General features: G+C 40.0%; 1 protein-coding gene across 1 annotated transcript; it reads left to right on the top strand.

Moving 5' to 3' along the window:
* The first annotated feature begins 2,924 nt into the window (after window positions 1–2,924).
* LOC119420110 (protocadherin alpha-C2-like) lies at window positions 2,925–10,293 on the top strand. The gene is made up of 3 exons (XM_037687485.1): window positions 2,925–5,554; window positions 8,425–8,461; window positions 10,219–10,293. The coding sequence occupies exons 1-2, from the start codon at window positions 3,140–3,142 to the stop codon at window positions 8,434–8,436; spliced, it is 2,427 nt and encodes an 808-aa protein (XP_037543413.1). The 5' UTR covers window positions 2,925–3,139; the 3' UTR covers window positions 8,437–8,461; window positions 10,219–10,293.
* The last annotated feature ends 656 nt before the right edge of the window (window positions 10,294–10,949 follow it).

Genomic DNA, 10,949 nt, shown 5'->3' with positions numbered 1-10,949 from the left:
GTTTTTTAACTGTCTTTGGACAAGACCATTTTGTGGAGGTATGCTAAGCTAATATGAACTAATTTACTAATTTTATGATTTACAGTATGGCTGTATTTTGCTAAATGTTATCCTAAATGTGCTCCATGTAAGCTGTAACATGCTGCACACCATGCTGAGATCATCTAAACAACGGAGACAAACATTTGATGACAAGACAATCCTTTTATTTCCTGCCTTTTATTGTATTATGCTGCAGGACAAAAGAACATGAACATTTGACAGCATGTACAATACACTGATACAGATGTGCATTATGTTTAGTCAAAACAGCACTGTGATGTCTTCAGTGACTCCACAGAGACACTAGCATCCATTCATCCATCCATCCATCCACTATCTTTACCTGCTTCTCCCTTTTGTCGGGTTGTGGGGGTCACTGCTGCCCATATCAGAAGTCATTGTGTAAGAGGTGGGGACACCATGGACAGGTCTCCAGTCCATCACAGGGACACATAGAGACAAACAAGACAAACAACCATTCACTCTCTCACTCACACCTAGAGACAATTTAAAGTTATCAATCAGCCTAACATGCATGTTTTTGGTCTGTGGGAGGAAACTGGAGTACCTGGAGAAAACCCACCCAGCACGGACATGAACGCAAACATGCAAACTCCACCCAGAAAGACACCGAGCTGGGATTCCATCCGGCGACCTTCTCACTGAGAGGCGGCAGCTCTAACAACGGTGCCAATGTGCCGCCCGACACTACCACCATTCTTAGTTAAATGAACAAAATCTCTGGAACTAAATAGAACAACGCAGTCTCAAGGTGTGTTAGACGATTCAGATGTTGGTCTGCTGTGAGGCTGCAGAAGAACAAATTCAGTGAGTGTGAAATCAGAAGCTTTACAAAAGCTTAATGTGCTCAATAAAAAGAAGAGATAAAATCATAGAGCAAAAGAACTACTAAAAAAAAGATACCAGTAACTAGTTCCTGTGCCCCGGAGGAGCAAGCAGCTTTACCACTGGTCCCATCTGTGGTTATAAAAAGGTCTGGGGAGCAACAGTTAAAGTGATGGTTGGTGTACTTGTAACTGTCATGGCAGATAAGATCAAACGATATGTTTTTACCACATCCTGATTCCCATCTTGGCAAACTGTCCTTTCAATGATGCAGCTGTGTGGCTAAAACGTGTCCTCTCACATTGGTTTGTGTTTTCGGCTACATTATAATTGCAAGTTTTAATGCCCTGTTTTTCATTGTTGTTGTTTTGTTTGTTTTTGATGGTTATTCATATTATAATTTAAATGCAACCTCCAACAAACTCTGGTAAAAAAAAATAAAACCTTTCATAACCAAAGTGACTAGCATGCATAGAAGAAGACACAAACTTCATATGCAGCACATGTGTTTACAAAAAGTACATATAGGCACAGGAGGGGTTAGAAAGTGTGCTCCCAGAATAATCAATATGGCCCTCCTGTGAGACTGAAGGCTACGGCAAGAGAAATGGTCATAAAGATTGACTATGACTGCAGCAGTGGTTCTCAAAAGGACACTAGAATTTCCATGACTGGAAGTATCTGGGCACAAGATCATGGTATAATCCTTGAAACTGAGAATAAGAAAAAAGTTATAACTTTGTAAAAAAATGGTGGATGGAAAAAAAAAGTTATAATTACTTGCAAATAAAAACTTTTAATTTTGCTTTCTGAATTATAGTTTCTTCATGGAATGACTGGGCTCTGTACATGCACTAACCTTGAGGGCTTCTTGGACGCTGATCAGCTTGTGGGTCTGAATTAGAATCAAGAGCTTCCATGCAGATGTGCATTTAGCTTTGACCACAAATTGTGTAGCTGTACTCTGTTGACCTTGTGATGTGCTACAGCACGTCATGAACTAATGTAAAAGGCCATTCTCGTTATTTTTTTCAGCCTTCCTTTATTTTAGAAAATCCATCATAGATGTCACATGTTGGTATGTGTGTGTGTGTGTGTTTTTTTTATTTTAAGTTGTTGCCCAGTCAGAGCTGACTACACATTTTTAGCTGACAGGCTTGTTTTGTTCAGTGTTTATGTTTGATCTTGCCTCATCAATATTTGAATCAATCTGCATATCTCTACTACAAGACATAAAAGTAGGAGGAAATGCAACATGGCTGTTCAGACTGAGGTTGCTTTGAAAAATCCTGGATATGTATCCAGTTTAGTATCACATATAACTCACATATATAACTATCACATACATATAACTATCATACCGGTATATTCTTTGTTAGTGCCCCTAAGTTATGGAACGCTCTGTCTTTGCATGTTCGACAGGCCCCTTCACTGTCCATGTTTAAAACCCATCTGAAAACTCATTTCTACTCATTGGCCTTCAACCCAACTGAGACTTGATTTTACTTTATTTTTATTGGTATTGACTTAATCTGTTTATCTCGTTGTTTTATTGTGTTTTAAATTGAGTTTTTAGTTCATTGTGTCCTTGGCTTTTATGCTTTGTTTTTATCTTGTTTTTAACTGATGTTCAGCACTTTGTTTCAGCTGTGTCTGCTGTTAAAGTGCTTTATAAATAAAGTTGATGATGATGATACAAGTGTCATGGGTGAAATTTGAAACAAACTAAAAAAAAAGTGTCACGTTCAGGCTGTCACAAAACAAAAATCAAATATTGGTGGTTTATGAGGAAAAATATGTATTTGCAACACTTTGGCCATTTGTAGCCTACTGCACCTGTGACTTTTTTTTTGGGGGGGGGGGGGGGACATAACACCCAGAGAACGCCAAGAAAGTAACCCATCGTGGATTAAATTTGGGCAACTTTCTTGCTTTGATTGTTATTATTATTATTATTATTATTATTATATAATAGTACTAATGATAGTATAAAGTCAAATAGGTTCCTATGAGTAAGCCCGGCCCCCCGGCCGCGCAGACGCTTTGTCCGCCCCTGCTCCCGCTGTCAGAGCTCCTCCAGCAGCTCTTCGCCTCAGATGGCCTGCTGCTGCAGCTCCTGCTACAACTCGTGGAGGCGAGAATGACCCCGGGGTTCCCTCCCATCGAGACACCCTGACCATAAGAACGGATTTGAGTCGCTTTTGTTTTAGTTTTTTTTTTTTTTTTTTTTTTTTTAAGAACCACTGCAATAATGGCGCTCCGTTGTGCGCCTGTGTGCACGCGGCTGGTCGCGGCTGTTTTCACGTTCGCTGCACTGTGGGGATGTGCGCTCTCCATCAACCGCTACTCGGTACCGGAGGAAATGGAAGCGGGCTCCTTTGTTGCCAATCTAGCCACAGATCTGGGTCTGGACGTTCGCAGTCTGGAGGAGCGCAACGCCAAGCTCGATGCCATCCACAGCAAAAATTACCTTGACATCAACAAAGACACGGGAGAGCTGGTCATCCGCGAAAAGATAGACCGGGAGAGCATATGCATGACTAAAACAACCTCGTGCTTTCTGAAAATGGACGTGATACTTGCAAACCCCGTGCGCATCTTTAACATCGAGCTGGAAATCATGGACATCAATGACAACGCTCCAGTGTTTCGCAGGAAGACAATGCACTTGGACGTTTTGGAGGCAACCCCTCCCGGTGAGAGATTCTCCTTAACTAACGCCGTGGATGCAGATGTGGGGGCGAATTCCATCAAGACCTACTACCTGAGTGAAAGCAAATACTTCAACATTGATATACAAACAGGCAGCGATGGCTCCAAATATGTTGATTTAGTGCTAAGTGGTCAACTAGACAGAGAGAAGCAAGCAGTCCACAATTTGATTTTAACAGCTGTGGATGGGGGTGTTCCTCCCCGCTCTGGCACAGCTAGCATCATAATTAACGTCTTGGACATTAATGATAACGCCCCCTCTTTCAGCCAGCCAGTGTTTACAGTCAGTGTTTCAGAGAACTCCGCAGTAGGCACGGTGGTTATGACCTTAAACGCAACAGATTTAGATGAAGACACTAACGCCCAGCTGATATATTCGTACACGCTTTACACCTCAGAGAAAACGCAGGAGCTCTTCTCTCTTGACCCAAACTCGGGTGAGATCAAAGTGAAGGGTGTGATCGATTATGAGGAGAGTCAAAGTTTTGAGATGCACATCCAGGCTCAGGACAGAGGGACGAACCCCCTGTCAGGACACTGCAAAGTGATGGTTTTTGTCACAGACCTGAACGACAACTACCCCGAGGTGACCATTAAGTCCCTGAAAAGAGCAGTGGCTGAGGATGTCTCTGTGGGGACGCTGATTGCCGTGGTCAGCGTCAGCGACCGGGACTCTGGAGGCAACGGGGAAGTGGACCTCACACTGAACCAGCAAGAACCCTTACCGTTCCTCCTGAATAAATCCTCAGAGGGCTACTTTGAGCTGCTGGTGTCAAAGGCGCTGGACAGGGAGATAAAAAGCAAGTATGACATCACACTATTAGTGGCAGACAGAGGGTCGCCCCCCTTATTTGAAAACGAGACCATCATCTTGGAGATTCTGGATGTAAATGATAATGCACCCACGTTCTCCCAGTCCTTCTACACAATCCATGTTGTGGAGAACAATCCACCTGGGGCGCTGCTGACATCTCTAAGTGCATTTGACCCAGATCTCAATGAGAACCAGTATTTGGTTTATTTCATAATGGAGAAAGAGATTGTTAACACGTCCATGTCAATGCTCTTTTCCATTAATCCCGAGAACGGGGATCTTTATGCCCTCAAGACGTTTGACTACGAGAGAGAGAGGGATTTCCTGTTCCACATTGAGGCGAGAGACTCTGGAGTTCCCCCACTGTGCAGCAATGTGACGGTTCATATCATCATTCTGGACCAAAATGACAACACGCCTCTCATTGTGTCACCTTGGCGGGCGCATGGTTCTGTCATTGAAGAGGTGATACCGCGGTCCACGGAAAAAGGACACTTGGTGGCCAAAGTAGTCGCCATTGATGCAGACTCTGAGCAGAACTCCAGGGTCACATACCAGCTCCTGCAGATCAGCGACTCAACACTCTTCAGTCTGGATCAGTACAATGGCGAGATTCGAACTACAAGGATGTTTAGTCACAGAGACCCGAGACAGCAGAGACTGGTAGTTATTGCCAAAGACAATGGTGACCCTGCTCTCTCTGCCACAGTCACCATCAAGATTTCAACAGTGGAACACGCCATGACCTTCTTAGAGACTACCGAGTTGCCACTAGAGTTTGAAGTCTTCACAAACCTAAACCTATACCTGGTGATCGGTTTAGGAGCTGTGTCCTTTTTGCTGCTGATAACCATCTTGGTTATAATTGTGCTCAAGTGTCAAAAACCAAAGCCCAAGGCCATCAAGATCCCTCCAGCCAATAGAAACAGTATGATCAGCCAGAGGAGCTCCACCATCGCAGATTCCACCCTGATATCCAGTGATGCTTACTGGTACAGCCTGTTTCTTGCAGAAACCAGGAAGGGTAAAGTGGTTGTGAGACAGCCCATAATTCCCAAAGGAGCTGGCTACTTCGTGTCCAGTATACCCAGGAGCATAGGCCCAAGTGAAACCACAGACTCCAGAGCGTCCACACTGGAGGTATGTTGACACTGGAATAATTGTGAATGAGAAAAATGCTAATTTTAGATCATATGAAAGATGTATTGCATTTTGTGGAACACGTTTTTTTTGGGTTTTTTTGTAGAATAGTATTTGTTGGAGAAGCAATTCTTTACTAATATTTTTTTTGTAAGCAGTGTTGCAAAGAATGAAGATTTACAATTTTCATATGAAGTTCAATTTCAAGAATCTTAATTTACCCCAAGAGGGAATTTATGTCACAGTCAGTAGACATATAAAACCATACTTAAGACATTAAGACACTTAAATAACAGAACATAAATCATTATTCATTGAAACGCCTGATCGCTGCAGGGATAAGTACGTTTTTCAGTCTGTTCATTTGACATCTGGGCTGTAGATACCTGCGTTCAGATGGAAGCAACCTGAACTCACCATGGAGTGGGAGATCAGGATCTGCCAGAGTCAGCCCGAACATTTTTCACTGACCTCACCTTGTGTAGGTCAGTGAAGTATCATCGATGATAGAATGACTTTGAAACCTCACATCAGACATGTTCAATTAAAATATCCAAAATTATTTCTATAGTTATCAACAACAAAACAACACTATAGTCACTATCATACATAAATAAATAAAAAAGAGCATTAAGAGTAATTAACAACGCTCAGTACGTGGATCATACAAATTGACCAACAAATACAAAGTGATGGAATGGAACAGTGGGACTTCTTGGAGACTACCGAGTTACCAGTCTTCACAAACCAAAATTATTCCTCAGCAGTGGAGGGGCAGCATCCATGTTCGATTTGGGTGTGCCATTAGCATAACCTAACTGAAAAAGGTTCATTGTGGAATGACCCTCCACTATTTATACAGTCAACATTGCTAAAACTTATCGACATAATTAAATACCAACAATTCTAGCAATGCATAAAGCTAAAAATAACCAACTGCCAGAAAATATTCAAAAACTATTAAAGAGAAGGGAAGAAGTTTAGGAGTTAAGAGGTATATGTCAATATCAGGCGAAGATGATTTGAACAAGAAAACCAATGATGTGTTTCTGTCTGTGGAGTGACGTTTTGAACAGGCTGAACGTGAAGCTCAAGAAAAGTCCAGACATGAAGACGTTTAAAACATGATATAAAATGATGATTATAGATGGATATCAGATTTCATTAATCATTATTATTGTTACTATCACCCATTATCATTGTTTATGTGACTGTACATTGTATTATTGTCTTAAGATGACAGTCACAGGGGTTCTACATTTTGAAACGCACTTTATTAATTATCAATTACTTTTTATGATTAAGAAGTGATGGGAGTAAGGTCGCAGGAGAAGGGGTGGGCTAATATAAATGTAAACTTCTTCCCACTCCTTGGAGCGCAGGAATATTGTATATTAGTACATGTTTCTGTTATTATCTGTTGTTATGTTCAATAAATTTAAGAAAGAAAATTAAAAGAAGCATAGTCAAATTAAAACGGGATGGCTAAAGATTATTCTACACTGGCCACCCTCTTGCTGCACTCTGCCTTGTTGTGGATAAAAGTTTTCTCCACTCGCCAGAGGTCGAGAATCCGTCACTGCGCTGCTTCGGACAAGCAAACAATTAATAATTACAAAAATGAAAGAATCAATTTAAAAAAGCTATCTCATATGCCATGCAACTCATACCCACTTCAATATCTTGCACTAAAAACATTAAGCTTTAGTTGCATCCTCTGTTTAATTCAAGTCCAGAAAAACACTCATCTCGAAAACAAACATTCACTATTCAAGCGATGGGGTGCAAGAAAAGCTTGTCAGCTTTCTGCTTGTTTATAACATATTCCAGACATGTAGCTTTTCATAAACAGTGCCATAGCAACTTATTTTTACACATCACATTGTGCACTAAAAAGTCTTATTTTATTTTTACCAGTGGTTTTCTGGCTTAGGGTTTTTTACTGGCTTTGCTGGTATCAAACTGAGAATATATTTCAAGTGTATATAATGCTAAGAATAGTCATGGTCAATTCAATGGACTCAATTGCCCATCAGGCCCACGCCTAGTTTAGATGATGGCAATGCTGGAATATAAAGTGAGAAGTTAGTAAATTATGGGTTCATTGCAGTTTAAATCATTTTTTTACAATATTAACAATGTTGCATGTAACAAGTTTTTTTTTTCTAACACTGTGCAGCTCTATATTAAAATATCTTCGCTGAGTTATTTTAATGCATATTTAAGACATAATTTGATCCAGGTTGTTTGTCATTCCTGACACACTTTTGCTATTATACTATTTACACACACAAAACAATATTGATTATTTAAAACTGGAAATCCAGCTCAGAGAAAATCAAACTTTGATAAGATGTGTGTTTGTAGGCCAAACTTTCTACCCTTTTTTTCCCCATAATTAAGCTAAAAAAAATCTCCCACCATCCCCCCCACCGCCCAAATCCGCCTCTCTTTGAAGTCTTATGTAGTATGTAGGTCACGTATTGCAGATACATAACACACGATCATAGCATAACCAGTAGGCGTAAGAGGGGGAGCACTGCAAAGAAGCCCAGATTCAGAGGAGTTCTCTTCAAGGACAAGAAATTCGGCTGATCTAAATTAGATGCATTCTGCAGCAGCTCTCTGGTGCACAGTAAACTGCTGTCAGTATGGAAGTGCTATAAAAAAAAAATACTCCAGATGTTGTTTGTTTTTGATTTCACACAGGTGGTTCTACAAAGTAAACCATGAAGATTAAACAATATGAATATGCATGCAGCTGCACATGGAGGGCGGGGGGCAAACACAATGGGGTTTGATTTGTATAGACTGTGTTGTGTGAGTTTATCTTCCACTGAACTTGTTTCTTGTTTTTTTCTGTTCTGAAGTTTCCAAAATGAAAGGAAGTCCATTCTACAACTGGAGGTATGCTGGCTGCTAATTACATTTTTGTAGAGCCACTAATATTTTGTTGATATTTTCTATCCCTTTTTTTATATATTTGATACAAACGCTTGGTTAGCCTCGCAAATTGATTGAATGAACAGCTTTCAGTGCAAATCTTTGGTTATCATACTTTTCGAAATAAATGGATTGGAATCAAATACTACTGTCCTTCTGAAACACAACAATTTGCCTCAATCCAGCGCTGCTGAGAGCACTGAGATTGAAACGGGCTGCTCTCTCCGGTGAAGCAATCTCTGAGCTTATATTGAGCTGAGATTAGCATAAAATTGGCTGCTGCTCAGAGTTTTGTTGTGCACATCTGGCTGTAGGTGGATAGAGATTCAGGTTAAAAGGTTGTCATGGACAGTAAAAAAAATCAGGAATGAATCATCCCAAATAGGTTTCACATTATTGTACACTACAGCCCAACCGATATGAACATTTTGGCTATTGCCGATACTGATATTTGGCGGTACGGCTACTGCCGATAACCGATGTATTGGCTGAAAATTTCTGAGCTTTGTCCACCCACAAGAATCAAAGTAAACAGCTACTTTTAAACCTGTTTCAACACTTGAAGTCTTGAAACAGTCTTCCTAAAATGCATTCACATTTTCTATGTTCGACTATTCACCATAAAGTTATCAAGTTTGTCAGAAAAATATAAATTAAATAAAGAAACACTGTTCATTATTTAAACAGTCAGTCACATACGATGGTATTGTTTTTTGTTCTTTGCAGAAAAGTAAAGATTTCAGTCAAACATTTAATTGAGGACGACAAAGATAACTTTATTAACACTGATATATATTTGACTCTTCGTTAGATTTATTGTTCTGGCTAAAGGATTACAAAGCAATAGCCTATGCTAGGTTATCTAAACATTAGCTAGCTAACTTGAGAGGCACGTAGCTAAAGACAAGCGGGTTGGAGGATCGAAGATAATTTATTGTTGTTGATTTGTTTTACAGATCAGTTCAAATAAACTTACCGTGCTCTGTTCAGCAAAATACGCTATGCAGTATTGCTCCCTGCTTCAGCTGTAATTAACTCAAAAGTGAAAGTAAAACGAACGGACTTGACTTGAAAGTTGTCTTCATGCGCCCTCTGCTGGATACATTGTACAATTACAACAATTATAATGGCTTGGAAACGAACCGTTGGACACGGCTCGTTCCCAACATTTTAGCAGCAAAAATTAGAAGTGTTTATATCAGCGCATAACGTGCCAATTATCACCGATACAATATGTCCACAAACGTCTATATTGGCCTAAAATATCGGCACTACCGATATATCAGTCGGGCTCTAGTGAGCACACAAATCCTGCAAAAATGTATTCCATTGTTTCAGTTGTTTTGGTATCTGTGGGGAATATTAAATGTTAACGTTATTTTTTTGTGTGTAAAACAGAAATCTAGCTAAAAACAACACATTTATAACTTACTTTGCATTCTTTACTCACTACTTTTACACATAGCCTTTATTATATGTCTGTTATAATTTCAAATCCAACTGATTTCTAAATGATTTGATGAACAGTGGAGAATAGAAAATCAATTGAACATAAAAGCCAGAAATGGATTCCTATATTTTATTCTAAATGACCCTGAAGTTCAACAGCATGATGGTGGCAGTAACCAGTCACAGTCCAACGTTGCATGAGTGATGATTTTCTCTTGCTTTTTACTGAGGCTGGATTACTTTTGTGACTAATTCTGTTCTCTGTCCCACAGCAGGATCCCCGGAGAGAGCGGCGGTGATCTTATCTTTCATGGGAGTCTAAAGATGAACCGTTCCTGTGACTCACAAAGATCGTGTAAAAAAGCAGTTTTTTTCATTCTCACTGCTCCAGCTCCTGATTTTTCTCATTTCTACCTGTCCCACATGCAGACATTGGCCATTGGTCGACTCATCCACTGTTTGTTTTTTGTCCCTTTGTGCACGAATCTGCAGAATTCTCCAGCCCGTATTTGGACAACAAGTCATATAGCAGAATGTTTGGATGTCCTCATATTAAACCAGTCATTTTTTTTTAAAGTGTCTTAAACTTGCCTTGATCCCAGGGATTATATTGGCCTGGATTATCTGAAAATGTACAGCACTTGGTTTGAGCACCAAGTATTGCGCATCATTTGCCTCCTATTGCTAAAACAGCAATAGGTTTTCACACTTTTTGGACAATTTATCTGCAGAGCAATGTTCAACACTCAGCACTGAACAGAGAATGAAATATATATCTCCTGATATGTTTTGTTTCTTTAATGACAACAGTGCAACAAATGGCTCTTCTTCCTCTGTTTCATATCCTGAGACATACCAATGGTAATTTGTTCGTTCTGTGTATCAGAAACGTTTCTGTTTCTTGAAAATCAGGTGCTAATTGCGTCATCAACAGCTTATAAAAATATGGGAGGGGTTTCCCCTAAATGTATACATAACGCTGTTTTGTTGGCAGCACAGTTTT

This window comes from Nematolebias whitei, chromosome 14, assembly GCF_014905685.2.
Source record: "Nematolebias whitei isolate Nwh7 chromosome 14, NemWhi1, whole genome shotgun sequence".
Classification (NCBI taxonomy): Eukaryota; Metazoa; Chordata; class Actinopteri; order Cyprinodontiformes; family Rivulidae; genus Nematolebias; species Nematolebias whitei.
The sequence above is the reverse complement of the archived record's forward strand: the minus strand, read 5'-3'. Positions and strand labels throughout refer to the sequence as shown.

Coding starts and splice junctions, on each gene's coding strand:
- LOC119420110 (XM_037687485.1), top strand. CDS start 3,140: ATGGCGCTCCGTTGTGCGCCTGTGTGCACGCGGCTGGTCGCGGCTGTT.